The 22,498-nt window shown below is 41.0% G+C and overlaps 1 protein-coding gene across 2 annotated transcripts in view; it reads right to left on the bottom strand.

Moving 5' to 3' along the window:
• The window catches only part of ADGRD1 (adhesion G protein-coupled receptor D1), a 957,528-nt gene that overhangs the window by 754,739 nt on the left and 180,291 nt on the right, over positions 1–22,498 (bottom strand). For both annotated transcript variants that reach the window (XM_040416257.1, XM_040416258.1), the window contains one exon: positions 16,818–16,959. In XM_040416257.1, the coding sequence (XP_040272191.1) occupies positions 16,818–16,959 (142 nt within the window). The remainder of the gene's footprint in view (positions 1–16,817; positions 16,960–22,498) is intronic.

The following is a 22,498-nucleotide window of genomic DNA, read 5'->3' as shown; positions in this document are numbered from 1 at the left end:
TCCACACTATTATTGTGCCACCCTGTGGCCTCCTCCTGATGCTGCTGCCACCTCCACACTGTCTTTGTGCCACTCTGTGGCCTCCTAATGCTGCTGCCATCTCCTCACTGTCATTGTGCCATCCTGTGGCCTCCTCCTTATGCTGCTGCCACCTCCAGAGTCTGTCATTGGGCCCCTCTGTGGTCTTCTCATGCTGCTTTCACCTCACCACTATGTCATAGGGCCACTCTGTGGACTTCTCATGCTGTTCCCACCCTCCCCACTTCATTACTGGGCCACTATTTTGCCTTTCGGCCTGGCTGACATTGACATTTATTTGACCTTGCTTCAAGTCAAGGAAAAATGAGACGAACAACGGATCCTGTCTATGTAACAGCTGAATGACATGGTCCCTATTTTGCATCAAAATTTGCTTATGATTTGGTAGCCAAAAGCAAGAGTGGGTACAAAACACAGAAGACATGCAAATATTCCATTCACGTGTCATCTCTGTTTTGGATCCACTCCTGTTTTTTTGGGCTTTAGCAATATTGATGGATTACTGACCAAATGCTGACCGAGTGAAGGCGGATGCTCCACAGACAGGATCCGTTTTTTGTGGGTTATTGTTCTGACGGATCAGAGGAAGGGCAAAATAATTAGTGACATCAACACAAACTTACTGCTGACACCCTCTCCACTCTGTCAGGGGGGCTCTACTTGTATAAGCGTTTAATAGACCAGGTTCAGTAGACATCTATGTGGAATCAGCTGCTGACGGGAGTGCGCTTCTTGGCGCTAACATTAACCTGTAAGGCTTAATTCACACTTGAGTTATTAGGTCAGCTTTTACCCTGTAACTGCCCAAATAAGTGAAGTGTTCAGTGATTCTAAGACACCTGTCAGCTACATGTTATACTGACTCACAGTATTGTTTCACTACCACAGCGGACTCCCTATGTATGTTACTACAAGGCACAGTGTTCTACACCACTATATAGGCTCTCTGCACCCAGGAAATAGATACGCTACAAATAAATTCCTATCGAACCAAATTCTTTCGGAAAATTCGGCGAACTGCCCGAATCGAATTTTTGAGAAATTCGCTCATCTCTAAGTATTAGCTATATCACATAACTTTTCTAAAATATCCTAAACTTTAGTGCCAATCATCAAAGGCTCTGAGCTGAATTGTTAATTATAGTACGGGCATTTCCCTATTAGTGACTATAAACTGATATCTAGATCCACTGAGGTAGACAGCGACCGTCAGTACAGCCACTAGACACAAATTAACTCAGACATTTATGTAAACAGGTAGAGGAATAAACACAAGGTCTCAATTTAGGTAAGATTACAAGGCATATGGAGATGGCAGTGTCCTTATTATTGTATTGATCCCTCTAAGCCTTAGTCAATAATGACAGCTGTACATACAGTAGGCTACCCGTCACAGCATCAGCCAAAGGAAGTAAGGACACAGCTTCAGCCTTTCTTTGAGACCTGAACAATGTTCATTGGTATAATATTTCCCCTCATAATCATGTATAATATCATAGTTTTGATGTAGTTGATGTGCCCCTGCCTTTGCATCTGTTAAAGGGAACCTGTCACCTCAAAATCGCATATAAAACCGCCAGCATTACCTTATAGTAGCCCCCAGTCTGTTATTAATGATGTGTTTGATCCGGTAATTTGATGCTCCATGCATAGCAAAAACAATGTTTTAATTGCCATCAACGCTATCTCGCCGGTCATTCTGAAGTCAAGGGGGCAGCGGCCTCCTTGCTTCAAGGCAAGATAAGCACACCCCCTAACCGCCCCTTCTTCTGTGTGATTGACATCCTGCAGTGCGGCCTGGGATCGCGTTAGTCCCGCAGTTAGCTGGGTTTCATCAGCACACCGCGCATGCGCGAGACTAACGCGATCCCAGTCCGCACTGCAGGATGTCAATCACACAGAAGAGGGGACGGTTAGGGGGCGTGCTTATCTTGCCTTGAAGCAAGGAGGCCGCTGCCCCCTTGACTTCAGACTGACCGGCGAGATAGCGCTGATGGCTACTAAAACATCTTTTTGTCATGTATGGAGCATCAGACTACCGGATCAAACACATCATTAATAACAGACTGGGGGCTACTATAAGGTAATGCTGGTGGTTTTATATGCGATTTTGAGGTGACAGGTTCCCTTTAAAATAGCAGAATATTATGATATCTGGAAAATATGATTCTGATCAGGAATAAGCCAGTTGCACATAGCCAGCAGCTGGACGGAGCAAAGTATTCTCTGGGATTATCCTTTTTGTCTACATTTCTGTATTTTTTAAATCTGAAGAATAATATAAAAGTTAAAGAGGTTCTCCACACACTGAGATTTTTCCATATCTCCTAGTTATTTAAAGGGGATCTGTCAGCAGATTTGTACCTATGAAACTGGCTGACCTGCTGCATGTGCCCTTTTCAGCTGAAGGCATCTGTGTTGGTCCTATGATCATATGTGTCTATAATACTGAGAAAAATTACGTTTTAATATACGGTATACAAATGAGCCTCTAGGAGCAACGGGGGCATTGCTGTTACATCTAGAGGCTCTGCTCTCTCTGTAATTGCCACGTCCTCTCCACTTTCATTGACAAGGCCAGACAGGAGTGGTGATGTTTTCACTGCCTGGCCCTGTCGATCAAAGAGCGGAGGGTGCCGCAGTTGAAGAAAGAGCAGAGCCTCTAGGAGTAAGAGAAACGCCCCCATTGCTCCTAAAGGCTCATTTGCATATATTAAAACTTTTTTTTCCCTCAGCAATGTGGCACCTATGAACATGGGGCCAACACAGATGTCTTCAGCTGCCAAGGGCACATGTAACAGGTCAGCCAGTTTCATAGGTACAAATCTGCTGACAGATGCCCCTTAAATGAATGTTTTTTTTTTTTTTTAAATGGAACTCTATGGTGAACCGATGCCACTGTATGGAATAAGTCTGAGGCATCCGTATAACATTTATGTTTTTTTGATAAATTAAACGGATGGGAAAATTTTGATGTGAACCCACCTTTAAGCAGAAATTAGCCCAGATTTATTAATCCTAACGGTGGTATAAGCTAGAATGACTGTCTAGGCCTGCACCATATTTATCATCGGGGCTCAGTCTGGATGATAATCTGGTGCAGGGACAGACGCTTTTCTCTGACTTTATACCAATTATTGGTTGGCTTACCTTAAAACAGATTTTTATGCCAGAAGTTTGGCCTTGCTCCTTTCCTATGCAGAAACCCGACCTCCTTGTCATGCATGTCGGAGAAAAGTCTAGAAACCCTATATGTGCCAAATTGTGCAATTTTTATGCAGATTTTTGGTGCAGGCACGTTAATGCAGGTTATACTTACCCCGCTCCCTGTCACCCTCGCCTATCCTGCGCTCTCCATCTCTTTGTGGCGCAGATCAAAACATCTGGCAAAGGGGAAGGGGGGAAGTTAGCCAATAGCAGGCCACGATGGGAACGAGCCTCTCTAAGGAGGCTCATAGAGATGCAGCAGTGGCCATAGTAGGGAGCAGGGTAAGTATAACCTGTATGAGGTGCCTGGGCATTTTGGGGGGCATTATAGGTATTGGATAACCCCTTTAACTCATTAATAATCAAAAGAACAGTAGGTTTAGATTTGTGTTAACAGTCATGTAGCAGTTGCATTATGTCGTGTGTCACAGCTCCACCAAATTGATCATTAGGTGTGATGTACCGTTGTGACATTGTGAATTTCATGCCCTAGCCTTAATGGATTTGAATCAGGCAAGGAACGCTCATTTTGGCATCAGGCTATATACAGGATACAATGAGTTACTCCGACATTAGCCATGTTTTTATTTTTATTCTATATAAAGCACCAGCACATACAGACATGCAATCCTGCTGGACCATAGCTGTGTAGACCTCTTGCTTTTATTCATATCTCTGTAAATATCGAGAAATATTCATCATTACAAATATCTATTTTTCCTTTGAAGGTTATATCGGTCAGTCCACTGCATCTTACAGAAGTAATGGTCAACTCTGAGATTCTTAAATAACCTGCCAACATTTACAATTCCTGCCATGAGGAAATTACCGTCCTCGCTTCATAGCTCTTGCTGTACAAATCCACTGTCAGTCATTTCGCTTACTGTTTTCTAATCACTCCCAGGAAAGGTTTAAAATAAAATCCACTGATGCCTTTCAGAGAAGTTGGTTATTGGGCACAATGAAGAGGTGAAACGTCAGAAGGACATTTACAACTTCTGTTATTTGGACATCCTGCATGGAATAGTTAATGCATCTCTGTCTGTACCACCGACTGTTTAAATAGAGAGACAGACCTGGTACTACAGTCTGTGAGCTATGCGGAAAACAAGGTTAAAGGGGTTTTCAGAGATATTTATACTGGTGATCTATCCTCTGGATAGGTCATCAGTATCTGATCAGTGGAGGTCCTACACCTGTTGATCAGCTGTTTGAGAAGGCAGGTTCCTGTGAGCGCAGCGGCCTTCTCTCTGCTTTTCCTAGGGCAGTGGCTACACGTTCATCAATCCCATGGCCTAGGAGCAGCTCAGCCCCATTCAAGTGAATGTGGGGAACTGCTGGCACTAGAGTGGGGGCATTATATACTTGTACTACAGGATGGCATGGAGGAGCATTATATACTGGCACTACAGGGGGCATTATATATATACTGGCACTACAGGGAAAGAATTATATATATATATATATATATATATATATACACTGGCACTACAGGGGGCATGGGCGAGCATTATATATATATATATATACACACTGGCACTACAGGGGGCATTATATATATACACTGGCACTTCAGGGAAAGAATTATATATATAAATATATATATATATATATATATATATATATATATATACACACTGGCACTACAGGGGGCATGGAGGAGCATTATATACAGTTGCAAGAAAAAGTATGTGAATCCTTTGGAATTATATGGATTTCTGCACAAATTGGTCATAAAATGTGATCTGATCTTCATCTAAGTCGCAACAATAGACAATCACAGTCTGCTTAAAACTAATAACACACAAAGAATTAAATGTTACCATGTTTTTATTGAACACACCATGTAAACATTCACAGTGCAGGTGGAAAAAGTATGTGAACCCATTGACTAATGACATCTCCAAGAGCTAATTGGAGTGAGGTGTCAGCCAACTGGAGTCCAATCAATGAGATGAGATTGGAGGTGTTGGTTACAGCTGCCCTGCCCTATAAAAAAAACACAAACCAGTTCTGGGTTTGCTTATCACAAGAAGCATTGCCTGATGTGAATGATGCCTCGCACAAAAGAGCTCTCAGAAGACCTACGATTAAGAATTGTTGACTTGCATAAAGCTGGAAAGGGTTATAAAAGTATCTCCAAAAGCCTTGCTGTTCATCAGTCCACAGTAAGACAAATTGTCTATAAATGGAGAAAGTTCAGCACTGCTGCTACTCTCCCTAGGAGCACAGCGCAGACTGCTCAATAAGGTGAAGAAGATTCCTAGAGTGTCAGCTAAAGACTTACAAAAGTCTCTGGCATATGCTAACATCCCTGTTAGCGAATCTATGATACGTAAAACACTAAACAAGAATGGATTTCATGGGAGGATACCACAGAGGAAGGCACTGCTGTCCAAAAAAAACATTGCTGCACGTTTAGAGTTTGCACAAGAGCACCTGGATGTTCCACAGCAGTACTGGCAAAATATTCTGTGGACAGATGAAACCAAAGTTGAGTTGTTTGGAAGAAACACACAACACTATGTGTGGAGAAGAAGAGGCACAGCACACCAACATCAATACCTCATCCCAACTGTGAAGTATGGTGGTGGGGGCATCATGGTTTGGGGCTTCTTTTCTGCGTCAGGGCCTGGAAGGATTGCCATCATCGAAGGAAAAATGAATTCCCAAGTTTATCAAGACATTTTGCAGGAGAACTTAAGGCCATCTGTCCACCAGCTGAAGCCCAACAGAAGATGGGTGTTGCAACAGGACAACGATCCAAAGCATAGGAGTAAATCAACAACAGAATGACTTAAACAGAAGAAAATACGCCTTCTGGAGTGGCCCAGTCTGAGTCCTGACCTCAACCCGATTGAGATGCTGTGGCATGACCTCAAGAAAGCGATTCACACCAGACATCCCAAGAATATTGCTGAACTGAACTGAAACAGTTCTGTAAAGAGGAATAGTCAAGAATCAGGGGCGTAGCTATAGGGGGTGCAGAGGTAGCAGTCGCTACCGGGCCCAGGAGCCTGAGGGGGCCCAAAGACCCTTGTGCCTCATAAGATACTGGCATTATAGAAAGTGCATACTGGTCAACTTACACCTCTGGCTGGAGGGAAGGGGTTCGGTTTAGAATTTGGCATGAGGGGGTGCCCTTTCAATGTTTGCCTCAGGCAGCAGGAAGGATATGTGCTCCCCTGCCCCTTGCCAACAAGCACTGAGGGACGGGGGCCCAAGCTGAACTCTTGCACCAGGGCCCATGAGCTTTTAGCTACGCCCCTGTCAAGAATTACTCCTGACCGTTGTGCGCGTCTGATCTGCAACTACAGGAAACGTTTGGTTGAAGTTCTTGCTGCCAAAAGAGGTTCAACCAGTTATTAAATCCAAGGGTTCACATACTTTTTCCACCTGCACTGTGAATGTTTACATGGTGTGTTCAATAAAACATGGTAACATTTAATTCTTTGTGTGTTATTAGTTTAAGCAGACTGTGATTGTCTATTGTTGTGACTTAGATGAAGATCAGATCACATTTTATGACCAATTTGTGCAGAAATCCATATAATTCCAAAGGATTCACATACTTTTTCTTGCAACTGTATATACTGGCATTACAGGGAGAGTATATATACTGGAACTTTGGGGGGGAGCATTATATATTGGCACTACAGGGGTCATTGTAATACAGAGGGCACTACAGGGAAGTTATAAATGGAGGGGGGCATTAGAGCTACAGGAGGCACTGCAGGAGAGGCTTTATAAATACTAGAGTCACTATGGTTATAATATTACTACTGGGGGTACAGTAGGGACATTATTATTATTATTATTGGGCATTGCTACTGTATGGCACTGTTATTTCTGACAGTATAGTGTTGGAGTGGGAATGGTTGTGGGAATGGGTGAGCATAGCCGGCACATTATTGGGATACCAGCCGAATGACAGTGGCCTGTATAAATTTGGGAGCTGATCTGGGGTCTGTAAAATCTGTAACAGTCCCACATCTACCATGTGCCATATAGTAATACTGGTGTTTTGTGGCAGAGGGGCTGCAAGACGTTTGCTCATGATGGTCTAGACCAAATGGAGGAGAAAAAGAAAATGAACAACTCAAATCTGTGGAGAAGTCACCTGTAAATCATTGCATTTGCCCTTGTCCTTTTAAAATGTGTTTTAATCTCTTTATTAGAAACTAATGTCACTTTAAATTGATTCGGGATGGCGGAATTTGCCTGCTCTGCTTAGGGCCCTGAAATGCTTCATCCCGGCCCAACATCCAGGTACCCGATGATCCCAGTGTTAATTAACACTGAGAGCATCAGATCATTATGTACCTAGCCAGCAGCAGTGTGGAGGGCTCTGGTGGCCCTGGGGGACATCGAACCAATGGGAAATTTCCCTGTAGGGTCTATGGCCAGTCCACCCGCGAGCCAACCCCTTTAAATTAAGCTGCAAACAGTTCTGCACCTTTAATACACCGACATCATTTTTGCATGCATCTTATGATTTGACTGACTAATGTCTTGTTTTACCAGCTTGTAATCATATTATTATATTCAGGCCACACGTTGGCATTTCCATTTGGATCGCTGTGCATCTGGCATTTCGAAATGGCAACATTTATATAGTTCCCAATCCTAGGAAACATCAACAAGGTTTAGAAATATGTCTGACAGCCAGTCACAAGTATGTGTTATTCCTGTCCTATACTTTATTATAACTCCATTCTATGCCATTAATTCCTCGGTTTATAAAGCATCTGTCTCTATTACACATCCATGAAATTGTTGCATAGTAAAGTTTATGAGCCAATTCCATTTTAATAACCGAATCGCAGGAACGTGATTTTTATTTATCTGTGCATTCCTTAACATTTCTACTTTCAAAGGTGTTTCTTACTCTATTAAATGAAATCTGATGGTAGCTGAGAAGAAGTAATGCTGAAACACTCATCTCAGGGTCCTCCACGCTTGAGGATAAAAATACAGATAAAAGACAGATTTCCAATAAGGCTCATTTTTTTTAACTATTTGTTCAGTGATTCTGTATTGCATCAATTTTTTTTTCTGTGTTTTGCTATGTGTAACGTCAGTATTATAGATACGGGCAAGGATAGTGAGGCCCTGAACTGCAACCACCCATTGTCCCTACCTACACGTCCCTACCTAGTACAAGCCATAAATGGCTAGGAAGTAACTTGTCAACGGTCCCTACACTACTAAAGTGCAGAGACGGACAAACGCACACAGACAGATAAACACAATACCAGAGTCGTTAGAAATGGGTCAGACCCAGATGGGCTATGCAGTACCAAAACGCGAGGCTGAGAGTGGTCAGAAGACAAGCCAGGGCCAAAGACGAAGAGGAATCAATCAGCAATGCAGGAACAGGTTAAAAGGAACCTAGCTAGTGAGCCAAAGACTATCACTTGCAATGGTAACATCCAGTTAAGGGATTTAAATAGAGTGCCGAGTCCTTGGATCAGAATCTGATAGATCTACTGACTCTGCGCTCCATTAGTCAACAACACAAGTGCAAGCCATAGAGCAGCTGAGCTATCAATCTCCCCAGTGACGCCCGCTGAGGGGAGCAACACAGCATTGCATTCTGTACTGAGGAAGCGGTTACGTCACCAGGGGGGTGTAGCTCAGCAACGCGAGGCTGAGGATCGCACTGCAGGAGCCAAGACAGACAAGGTTATTACACCATGTTTTTTTTCTTTCATCTGTTCCCTTTTGTTAAAGGATTAACCATTTTGCATAGCTGCCAACTGTCCCAAATTTGACAAGATTGTATCATATTTTTAGAGACATTCCCAGCAAATTCACGCTGTTCCGAGTCAAAAATTAACGGAGCTAACTCAAATCCCACCCACAAGTGGGCGTTCTGGGTAGGTTTGGGCGTTTCCGGGGCAGGGCTTTTATGCCCCGATTTTAGCAACTCAAATGTTGGTAAGTATGCATTTTGCTTGTTTTGTAATATTGCTGAAATACAGAAATAAAAAGCTTAAAAAAATATATGCATATATGATCTACATATGCAAATACAAAATATGCATTTTTTTATTCTACTTATTGATTTCTAAGGGCTAATAATGGAAACTGGAACATGCAGTGCATTGAAAAATAAATCTTCTTAAACATAAACCGGCATGTATAAAAAAATTTATGTGAATAAAACCATTTAAATGTATTGCCAAAATTTTTCACTTCATAAAACTGATGAAATATAACATGAAATAGAAAAATACAGTTCTTTAGTATAGAAGTGTGACTGAGCCTGAGTATGGCCACAAAGGGTGGATTTTGCTGATGCTATGCAGTGGAATCTACATCGAGATCTGTCACAGATTTTACTGTGGATTTGCTGAAGATTTAAAGGGAACCTGTCATTTTGAATATGGTATTTTAGCTGCAGGCAGCATGTTATAGAGCAGGAGGAGCTGAGCAGATTGATGTATATTTTTTTAGAAAAGATTTAATATAACTTGTTTTTTATACATTTAAATTCCTGCTCATTCTGGGCTTTGAAGTCAAGGAGGCGGTCCTATCAGTGATTGACAGCTATCACTATGCGTAGTAATAGAGGGAAGGCTGTCAATCACTAAAAGGACCACCTCATTGACTTCAAAGCCCAGAATGAGCAGGGATTTAAAGAGGACCTTTCATGGATCCAGACATTATAAACTAAGCATCAGGATATGTGCGGCATAGTGCAGGGATCTAACTGCACTTACTATTTTTTCTGGGCGCCGCTCCGTTCGCTCGCTGTGGCCCCCGTTGTATTCTCCCGCCTGGTATGCTAATTTTAGCATAGGAGCAATGAGGAGGAGACTGAGTCTTTCTCTGTGGGCGTCTCCTTCTCCCTGGCTGTAGCGCTGTCCAATCGCAGCGGAGAGCGTAACAGCCAAGGAGAAGGAGAAGCCCACTGAGAAAGACTCAGTCTCCTCCTCATTGCTCCGATGCTATTAATTAGCATACCAGGCGGGAGAATACAACAGGGGCCACAGCGGGCGAACGGAGCGGCACCCAGAAAAAAAAATAAGTGCAGTTAGATTCCCATAGTTTATAATGTTTGGACCCATGAAAGGTCCTCTTTAAATAAATAAATTACAAGTGATAATGAATCTTTTCCCATAAAACTATATTTTTACTGCTCAGCTTTCCTGCTCTATAACATGTTCCCTGTAGCTTACATGGTATTTTCTTTTGGTGACAGGTAGTGTTGAGTGAATTGAGCTTCAGATTAGGGATACGGTCAAACACTTCGGTTTTAATGCTGTCTCTGTATAGCCAAAGTAATTGCTGAATTAATTCACTGAAGTCTCATGCGAAAATGGATGACGTCCGTATGGCATCCGTTTTTTTTGCAGATCCATTGTAACAATGCCTATCCTTGTACGCAAAACGGACAAGAATAGGACATGTTCTATTTTGTTTGCGGGGCTACGGAATGGAGCAACGGATGTGGACAGCACACATAGTGCTGTCTGCATCTTTTGCGGCCCCATTGAAGTGAATGCGGCTTGGATGCGGAACCAAACCACGTTCGCGTGCATGTAGCCTTACCCAGGCTTTCAGCTATTTTTTTTGGCTGCTCTTGTTAAGGGGGCTTGGATTTCTGAAAATTGGGTGTGGCTTAGCAGGGAAGGGTATAGCTTAAGATGCAACAATGTGTGTCAAAATACTGCCATAAAGTAAGCTAATAGCCTAAAGATGCGCCAGATTTATCATTGAGCATTAGCCATTTTGATAAATTTGGCACATTTTTAGACTGTCTCATTTAAGTTTGCACTGTCTAAACCTTAGACAGTATAAGTAAATCTGAACGATTATGCTTTTCCTAAAATTATGATGGTATAACATTCTAGAAATAGAACTTTTTATGCTAGACATATTTGTTAATTTTGGTGATGTCCTTTAAAATTTTCTACCTATGTTTAAAATAAAATCCTACAATCCTCCAGTTTTTAGCCTTGTGATAGGCTGACACGTCTTTTTGTCTACAGATCACTTTAACAGCAGTCATCTCATTATCATCACAGGCAGAACTACAATGACAGCCAAGGCTACTTTCACACTAGCGTTGTTGGATTCCGGCAGGCAGTTCCGTTGCCGGAACTGCCTGCCAGATCCGGAAATCCATGTGCAAATGGAGATCATTTGTTTCTGGATCCGTATGCCGATCTGTCTGACAAATGCATTGAAATACGGATCCGTCTCTCCGGTGTCATCCAGAAAAACGGATCCGGTATTTATTTTTTCCACATATGTAAAGGTCTGCGCATGCGCAGACCGGAAAACCGGATTTGTCAATGCAGCAATTTCGTGAACACTTGGTACCAGATGCGGCATTAATACATTTCAATGGAAATTAATGCCAGATCCGGCAATTCCGACAAGTGTTCCGGAATTTTGGCATTTAGAATGCACTAGGACAAAACTGAAGCTTTTTTTTTTTTCGGTATTGAGCCCCTAGGACGGAACTCAATACCGTAAAACTTTAACGCTACTGTGAAAGTACCCTAACTCCTCTGTATAGATAGCATTGGATTTACAGCTTATCTTATCAATCTTCTCTAAATGCTGTCAACAGCAGCTCAGGAGAAATGGCTGCCCCCATAATCCTGTTCCAAAAATGGAATTAACTAAATCTACAATCAGAAAATAATATATGTTCCACTACCCAGGTTTAATTGGTAAAAAAAAAAGTATAGGTCATACATTTACTTTAAGCTGAGAAAATCTATCATAAAATTAGTACAGTGTCACAGCGGTGCTGCTTACAGATCACAGTGCTGGTAACGGAGCCGTCATATAATGAACATTGTAATAACAGTATATCTTATTATAATTAGAGTGATAAATCACTGCTGAGACTTGTTTATTAGATGTCTCTCTAAGCCCATAACTAACATAAATACCTTCAAAAGACTTCATAAAGACTCCATTAATGATATTATTCATTTTGTCTTTCCCAGAGGCAGGTTTACTTTACTTAAAGGGCATCTATCTACAGATTTGTACCTATGAAACTGCATGACCTGCTGTATGTGTGCTTGGCAGCTGAAGGCATTTGTGTTGGTTCCATGTTCATATGTGACTACATTGCTGAGAAAAATGTTAATACATGCAAATGATCCTCTAGGTGCAATGGGGGCTTTGCTGTTACACCCAGAGGTTCAGCTTTCTCTGCAACTCACCCTCTGCACTTTGATTGACAGGACAAGGTGTGATGATGTTTTCACTGCCTGGCCCTGTCAATAAAAGTGGAGAGGGTGAGTTGCAGAGAGAGTTGAGCACCTAGGTTCTGGCTTTATGACACTAAAACATTTTAGAGCAATATTTTTATCATGAGGTTTGCCATGGTTTTTGCCCAGTGTAGCAAACTAGCTTATCTCACCTATTACATAGGTAATATAATCTGTATATTCAACTACTCACAAAAAGTTTGGGATATTTGGCTTGTGGGTGGAATGTCAGGGTGAACCTAAAAGGCAGTATAACCATTACAGGTGAACTTAATGTGACCTTCTCTAAACTTTTGAATGCACGGGTCCACCTGTTCAGTGTTTCAGTACTTTTTTCTCAACTTGCTGTTTTCTAACAAGGAGCTTAATGGCAAAATTCCCAACAGGTGTTTCATCCATGAATCACCCAATACATTTCTAGGTTTAATTAGAATTGGTATTTAAACAGTCCTCCTCATCATGAGACCAAGACGACACCTAACAGTTGATCAACAGTACCTCGCCATTGCGAGGCTTCAAGCAGGATGTTCTCAGATGCAAGTGGCCACTGAGCTTAGAGTGTCACAGAGTGTCATCAGCAGGTTGCAACAGACATACAGAGAGACTGGAAGAGTCACAGAAAGGAATAGAAGTGGACGTTCTTTGGCCAAAGCCCACACTGACTACCGCTTCATTGTGAACAATGCCCTGCAGAACTGGATGATGAATACCACACTACTCCAGACACATTTAAGGGAGGTGAGAGGCACCCAAGTGTCACGTCAGAACATTCAGAACCTTTACATAAGTGTGGTCTGCGTACTAAAAAGCCTGCAAGGGTACCTAACCACAGGCGTCTTCGTCTTGCATGGGACGAGGAACCAGTGGGCCTCAGTGCTGTTCACTGATAAAAGTCGATTCACACTTAGCAGAAATGATGGCCGCCAACGATGTTGGAGACATCAAGGAAAGCGCTATGCATCAGCCTTTGGTGGTGGTGGTGTTACAGTGTGGGCAGGTGTGTCTAGGCAATACAGAACTGCCCTACACTTTGTGAATGGTACAGTGATGGTACAAGCCTATACTACTTGTATAGCATCATTAATCCAGTTATTGCGCCTCTGCATGAACAACACAGGACTAATTTCATCTTCATGGACAACAATACGCCAGCTTCAGTATAGTATACCTTAAAATATGAATATAGCACTCTCATGTCTTGTCTAACCAACACAACACAGAACTGAAACCCAGCAATAACAATCAGCAGCTCATGTAACTGGGCAGCTTTACACAACATGGCACCCAATAGTGTACATAGAAAAGAGTAAGATCCATAGAAAAAATACACCCTTTAATGACTTTCAAATGACTATTTTTTTAGTTTACCTAATAGGGTGCCATCAAAATGGGTAGCCCCGTGCTAGAACCAGAAGCTTACAGTGGATCTCCAGGCTTATTATCCTACGAGTATTTGCGTGTGTCTTCCTTTTTCATTAGTTACAGTTCTTGTTATGTGTTAATAATTATACCAAAAAATATATTCATGCTGTAATGGAATCCAGTACAATGGCTTACTGCTTGGTGTTGGGTGGCACTGCAACAAACGTTTAGGGGGCAGAGGCAAGAAAGAAGTAGCAGTCTAGGGTTATAATTCTTATTATTTTGATTTACTTTATAAAGCCATGGGTGAGATATATCAATGTTTTAATAGTACTTTTGTGACACAAAAAAGTCAATTTTGCCTCCATAATTTGTGACTTTTTTTTTTTGCTTCCTGACACTTTTCTAAGGTGACAAGAAAACTGACGTGACTTCGTGGGAGGGTGCAGAGCCTCCAGTATAACTTACACCAGAACCTGGTTTAAGTTATACCTACAGTCCATGCCACTCCTATGGGGTACGGAGGACCAGAGAGGCATCTAATTTACTAAGAAGCATCTGCCTCTTAATAAATTAGGCATATATGTGCACAAAAGATCAAGACTAGCATAGGAAAGACCAGTCTTGATAAATCTTCTCCACAAACTTCCAGGGCTCTGTACATAAGTTATACAGAGGGGTTTAAATGTATAACATAAGAACACACAGTAGAAACAAGCAACTACAATAGACAACATGAGCTTATGAAAGAAGAAGGCTGGCATGTAAAAACAGAGAACCCAGTGCACAAGGGCTTCCAACCTATGGAGAAAACGGGAAGAGATAGAAACAAGGCCGGGAGTGGACAGAAGACTACGCAGCATTGTGTAGCAGGGCTAAATAGTAGCTAAGAGAGTAGAACGTATTGTGTGACTTGTATCATTTGTATCATGAGACCGCATCGCCACTTCTTCTTTAAGAAAATATTATTGGGGAGGAACTATATTGTTTGTTATACACACACACGTAAATTTCCTTGAACAAAAATAAAGTCAAAACTTGTATAGAATGGTTTAGAACAGCCATGTATATGTACAGTTTTCAGTTGGATCCAGTCCAGCCAAAATTCAAAGACCCGGACTCTACTTGTAGTTGCAGCTTCTAATGTTTATGTCCTTCTCAACTGTATAAAAACCATTCAACAGGCAATATTCCGGCCATACAAGTCCTGTCTTACATTTATATATACATAGCAATGAAATACCTACTCCACCCCCTGGTGAAGGCAGTTGTTAAGAATTTAGAGTACCTAGTTCTAGTTAGAAGTATATCTGGTGCATCCTACATCCTTAGTTAGGATCTGTATACACCGTGTTTCTGGATTCCGTTGGAGGTATATAATGAAAGCCAATTTTGCTGCAGTGGACCTCTGCATAGGAAAGTGCACTTTCCTATACAGTTAAAAAAATTCTGTTGATGTATACCGGTCATATAGAGGCCTAAATGACCCTCTTGAGGGCTCCATCAGGTGAAGTGGGGTTTAAGGAAACATTGATGCACAATATACTTTAGCAAATATAGTGCATAAAACACTCTGTCCGTAGCTTTAGTGGCACAGTCTGGCTTGTGGACATATTCATATGGCTTCCAAGTGTGATTGGGCAAAACAAAATGCCTCCAAATATGGGATAATTAATCTTGATTGGATTAGAGGAATGCTCTTACTGGCTGTCAGTGTGTTATCTGTATGAATTGTGTACATAGTTCCAGATATTACATCCAATATGAAGTTGTTATTATGCATTTTTGATGTTTTTTTTTTTTTTGCATTGCTTACACTCTTTTTGAGATAGCAATGATGCAATCCCTTTCTTTTTCTGTAACATATTTTGGCACCATTCGCCAAAACTGTACTGTCTACACAGGGGTGTCTCAAGTTCGGCTAGCAGGAGTTAATTTTCATACTTTTTTCTATGGAATATGCCTGAAAATAAGTCCCCGCACAACAGTAAACCCCAGAGCTGTGACTAGGACATCTCCAGTTAAGCGGCATCCTGCTTTGTACCAATGACAGTCAAGAACCTCGAACCAGCAGTCTGCAGATGGGTGTCTTTAGTTTGGTTGGTACAAATTTTTGTAGCAAAAATAAGGAAATAAAGATCTGAAATCAGAGGTACAATGTAGTCCGGTGCTTTGGCAGTGTACTGGATCTTGTTGGAAGACTTATGGTGTACAGGCGGACTCTGGTGCTGAAGACCATACAGTATTTCTTCAAGTTGCAAATGGGTGTTACCTGTCTTCTATGTCATATGATATCACATGCCATACCCTACATTGCATTTATAGAATGTACAGCTCTAACAAGGCTAGGTCAGAGCTAAACTCAAAACGCTTCAACAATTAAGAAATTATTTGGTCTAAATAATGTATGTTCAATACAATCGTACAATTACCACCTTCTTAATACGGCTTTTGCTGCTTGACTTACATCTTGAGCACCTTAAAGGATAAGTACTCTTCATTTGGAAAATATATTCATGTTTATCTGTTTTTCCTCTTTGTAATGAGTTCTAAATTTAGTTGTTGAAGAGTGAATGAAGAGATTACTAGCTTCCTCTAGAGCTCGGGGATTACGCGGAGAATGATCATAAATCATAAACAGTTCCTCAGCAAAGAAATCTGGAATTTCTATAACCAGGGTAGAAGTGGATATGTACGAAACTGAAATCTCAAGCTTGAACCTCTCCCAACATTAACAAAATGTTGTTTCACAGCCAGTCCCAAGGTCTAATTAAATTCTTAATGACACATTCCAGCAGATTAACCCCTGCATACATACAAGATAATATACTATATGTTACAACGGCGATTGTCAACGTGTGCCTCCTCAACTGTCCTGAAGCCACAACTCCCAGCCTGGCAATGAATACTGATCAAATATGAGCCATCCTATTTTCATTATTTTAACCCAAGGTTTGATTCGTTACTTACCAGGATGTGTGTCAGCTGTATTGTAATAAGAGGTGACCCAGATAGGTTTGGACACAGATATGGAGGTGGCTCAACCTTCAAAGAGATGAGGTAACTGGCCGCTGAGATCATATGATCCTTGAACCGATTTGCTTCTGAGATTCTTAAAGGGGAAAAAAAAAAAAGCTGTCATTTAAGGTCTCTGAATATGCACATTGAGAGTCTTCTGAGTGGAGCCTTATCAGTTGATAGAGCCATACAACCTTTATGCACTGCCTTACTGGATTTATTGGTGTCTGTATGTATGGTGACACTCTCCCCTAGAAGCAATGTATCTGACTAATGCCCAATACATATGGAGTCCAATAAAGCATGATGTAAATGTGACCAAAATACCTCACTAAGAAAATATATGGACGCATGGACTTCTGTGGAAGACCTATTACAGTTCTGCAGGAAACAGCCATGTGCATGGGGTCTTAATCGAGTCATACACAAACTACCGAACATATCTGCATGTACAAGGGATGCACACTCTGATGCTTATGTGTTACTGATATAGTAATAAATAATTTCCATTTATCTGGTGTCAAAAATGGACATTTTAATACATTTATACATATTTTTGATGTGACCTCCAATGCATTATTTATAGGGCATTCATGGGGTGATAGTAGTGGATTAGCATTTTAGGCTATCCATCAGGGTTTCAAGTATGTTTGATGTTAAGAATAGCACAGTATACGGCGCTAGTTTTGTCATAAAAATACCACAACACCATTAAAGCCAAGGAGGTTTTTCCATATTCATTTGAAAACGCATCTAGCATATGGTAGCTGTCATGACTACATTATACACTGAAGCTATGATGGAGTGAACAGAGCCTAAATGGAGCTTTCTGCTTCTGGGGCCATCCTCTATGTTATTTCAGCTGCTGAGATCAGGGGGTGCAGGGTGTCTGACTCCATCGATATCTAGAACCCAGACAAACCCTTTCATTGCAACACTATCAGGTTGTACAGAAGTGGTCCAAACATCTCATTTATGCTCCTGGCTTTGGAGTAGGCAAACAGCAATCATTTTTTAACTCCATAAAATCAAGCATATCTGCAAACTTGTAAAAACTCCCTAGTGAAATCTGGTAATCATGACAAGAAGTGACGTGTGTGTCATAACTGAATCATTATACAGCTCACATCTTACCATGTTCAGTGTCATGTTGTGCAATGTGTGGACAGATAAATGCCCAAAAAAAAATATTCAATTTATTTATACAGCCTAACTGAAAAGTATAGTTAACCTTGTTTTTAATACAATTAGGACTGTGGGCTCCCAACATATATCACCAAACATACGCCAAAAGAACACTTTTTTGGCTTACAATTGCCCGCTTATGTCTTTGCCCATCTCGGTATACACATCAAGAGATATCTGTCAGTATTTCTCAAACCTGGAGTGAATTTAGTCTAAATCCAGTGACCAAGGTAAATAAATATCGGCCTGGGGAATTAGCTAGTATTGTTAGTTGCGTATCATTTTGGTGCATTTTTTGCAGTGAATTTTGTATGTATATTTTTTCATCTACACAATGTATCATTTTGTGTAAGATGTTCTTGTGGTGCATGCGGTCCGCCCCGGCATCCTCCATTGTACGTATTTTTTGCTGGGGATTGCCGTTGTCTGCGGACCGCATGCGGAGGAATTGCTCCCCCGGTTAGAGACACGCTACAGTGTCTGGGTTTGGAGCATTTTCACCCGTTTAGGCCACATTTTTCAGTGAGTTTTTGTCTTTATGTGTATGGAATGTTCCACTTTATATTGTTGGTGACATTCTTTTGCACCTGGTAGCTTCTGTGTCACATGGTCTGTTGTGGGTGCGGCTTCTGTGTCACATGGTCTGTTGTGGGTGCGGCTCACAGCTTTATCCTACCTCACAGTGCATTGGGGATACCACTATGGAGGCATGTGAGAGTCTGGCTGTGAGTTGGTTTCTAGCACTGATTCAGACCCTGTTCACACACCACGGGCAGTTGAGTGGTAGGACCCCATGCGTGCTGAGACACCGTGACGTGGTGCATGAGGGGCTCCGATATGTTCCTGACTGGAAGATATTGGCAAAGTTCTCAGCTTTTAACATCGGCCTGAGGAATTAGCTAGTATTGTCAGTTGCGTATCATTTTGGTGCATTTTTTGCAGTGATTTTTGCAAGGTAAATAAATAGCCCAGGGCAAAGTAGGTAACTGGATGAAAAGTCTGACCATAGAATATAAGAATTTATGTAGTTTAGCCTCAACATTTCAATTGCAGAATAAATCAATGCATGGATTTAGTTTGGCTGCTTTTTTCAGTTTTTATGATTCACTCCACACTTGCCCCTATGTGAACCCAGCCTCTGAAAGCTGCCTGGGAGCAGGTGCCTCCATTCTGAAATATTAGCAGTGTCCATCTTGTAACAGAGTATAAATATAATCGTTTAAAACCAGTGTTGTGCCGTTGCTAATAGATTCTCGATGGCAGGGAAAGGAATATTTCTGCATTTCCTTTGATAAGATGGATGATGAATTGCTTCTCGTAGCTCAAAGCCGGATCATACAATGATTCCATTTTTGGTCTCTGGATCTGTCATATGCCCACGAAAGGCAGTGGAGCACGATCTCTCAGATCTGCAATATCACCAGCAGCAGGGAACCAAATGCAAGCAAGCAGAGCCACTGCTCTGTGTATATATATATATATATATATATATATATATACACAGTACATAGTTGTCACTAGGCATGCATATAAACACACGTCCACTAGGAAACAAGAATGTTGAACAGGCCCCAGAAAATGAAATAATGATAAGCAAGTAATTGAAGTGTCTAAAAAAGAGATGATGGATTCCCCATGCTGTAAAGTTAGTGTTCTTGCCTTGAAGAATGATATGAATGGATTAGATCTTTTTTACACGGTGCAGAAAGCTAGATTTTATATTAACAAGAGACTTCTCAGAAGGCTGTGCTTGTGAAATCCAGAGGAAAACGTCACCTAATAAAACAGTATAGTGTGGCGATCTACAAGGAGAAAATGCTTAACCACTTCATTGTCACAGTAGAGGAACACATATACAACTATAACCTGGACAATAACCATGTCCCATGAATAGGAGTCTGTCAAGAAACTACAATCTGAAGAAATCCAGAACGTTGGAGAATGCAGAAAAAAGATTGCTGGCCATGCATTCCAGTATTCCTGAGAGAAGTAGAGACCGGGGATTGACAGCAGTTCCGTTTCCAACTGCTGATAGAATGTATTTTCATGTTACACTTTGTTGTTTTGTGGTTAGAGTCACTAATATTGGAAGAATACTGAGAGTATGTCATGGACACAGTGGTCAAAGTTTGAAGGTGGGATTTTACGGTGTTCCCACAGAAAGTGACATGGGTGGCTAAGTGAAAGAATAGAGTACTCAATCCAAAATCTTCCCTTTAAATCAGGCTTTCATAGATGAGGGGAAATATAGCAGAGCAAAACAATTACAATGGGGCCCATTAATCATCCTGGCTCATAACAACAAACCAGGATCAGAATGGCGCAGTGATTACTCGTGCCCAAAAATCTCCTTCACAATCTTCATAGTGCATAGTCTGGTTCCCTCCCTACTTGTTTGCTAGCTTCTCCCAGCCTGTATAGAATGAGAACCCTGTGCAAGTTTCTTCTACTCACTTGAGGATGGGAAAAACCTCTTCTGTGTCCCTTAAAAGCTGCATGGCTCTCTCTATAGTATGTATAGAGCTTTTAATTCAACTTTTACCTTAGCTTTAAATTGAATTTATAACTGAAACCTAAATTTCTTTTCAAGTACAGTGGCCTCAGTATACGATATTTTGGACCATCATATGTTGAAACTAGACTCAACATACAATGTCTCAGACTCAGATCCAACCGATCAATGTTGCTATATTGGTTGTCTACTTGTTCCTCTACTTGTGCGGTACTACAAGTCCTGTACTGCCCTTTGTCTGTGCCAGGATAAGCTGCTCCTTTAGACACCAGGTAAGGCACCATTTTACTTTTCTGGTATACTGTTTACTGCTGAAGACCCTGAAGAAGCCTGTCCTCATCACAGAAAGTGATTTACAGTTTCCAGCATCTATTCTTGTAATATGTACTTGCTTTATCTCTTTTAGTTAACTGCATATTTTTCTTAACTGTTTAGGATTACATTTAGGGCTATGGAGCCAATTACTTGTTTTCCATAGATTTATGGACTCTAGTTACAATGGTTTCAACTTGCAATGACCAGACTAATAAATATTGTAATTTGAGGAACCATTGTAATGTCAAGAAAGCCTGTTCGCCTACATATTTCGTAAATTATATCACACACAAAAAGCCAAACAAAGCACAAATATGTACATCTCTAACATACTAAAGCTCCAGTGCACCACTTATATGCAGGTAGGTAGCTAAAGGAAGTAACATATGCACCTGGGGGGCCCTTCTGCCATCTAACAGGACACCAGTTTTAAGAGTGGCTCCGGATTCGGGCCCTGTTCTATATTTTGCACTGATGAGTCAAGTTATGCTTCTGTTACTAGATGCCTTTGTTTTATCCAATATACTGTATAGTAAATTTCATAGCTCCCAAAACAGGGGCTGTAACGCAATTGGCATTTAACTAGATAAAGAGAGAAGGATGGGTCGATCATTTCTTTTATTTGTTTATTTTTTATACTTTATCGACAAAAAATTCACAGTTTGTTTTCCATACAAATACATTATATATATTTTCTTATTTTTCCCACTTCAAACCCCCCCAATACTTCCCCCCCTGCCCACCCTCTCCTTGCGATACGTCTCCTATCCCACTTGGTCTAAAGGACCAAAGTGAGATTACTGATGGGGTGAGGCTGGGAAACCTAAGACTTCCACAGTCCCCATACATTCCTCCATTTCTCCTCCATATTCCTTTGTTTGTATAGAATGTTTTCATATCTACTAAGTTTATTGACTAAACAGTTGGGGTATTTTGTGAGAACCAAACTCATATACCGTAATTAGAAGTCTCGCCAAAAAAGCTATTTTGATCAGTAAAATGTTTTTTATATTTATGACAGTTAACCTGAGAAAAGTCACCCAGAATCCAATATTCTACCTTATGTGGGATCCCTATTTTTAGTTTTTGAGAAGTTCAGCTTTTTTCTCCCAATATTCTGTTAGTTGCATACAAAACCAAAACATGTGTAAAAGATCAGCCCTAAGTGAATTACACCGTGGACAATTAGACATATTTCTCAACCCACATTTATTAACCCATATTGGTGTAACATATCACCTATGTACTGTATAATATTAAACTGCACCACCACATGATTAAAGTGTGACACTAACCTTAAGTTAGCCATTATGTTCCCCCAATCTAGTGATTGAGCCATTAAGTTAGATTCCCAAACCTTTTGTCCGGGGAGGATAGTCCCTTAAATAGTGCATCCAAAACCAATTTAGAAATATGAGAAATTTTGGGCTTCTGTCCCATATTTCCCTTCAAATCATTCAAAGGTTTACCGGTGTCTATCTGTAATAGTGATTTCCCTTTTACACTAGTAAGTGCTGAACGTAATTATAAATATCTAAACCATGATAAATTGATTATGTGTTCTCTTTGTGTCAACTCCAAATATGAAAGTATATCTCCATTATTCACCACTTGTGCAACA

The sequence above is a fragment of the Bufo bufo genome, chromosome 2 (genome assembly GCF_905171765.1).
Source record: "Bufo bufo chromosome 2, aBufBuf1.1, whole genome shotgun sequence".
Taxonomy (NCBI): domain Eukaryota; kingdom Metazoa; phylum Chordata; class Amphibia; order Anura; family Bufonidae; genus Bufo; species Bufo bufo.
This window is presented reverse-complemented; position numbering and strand designations above follow the sequence as displayed.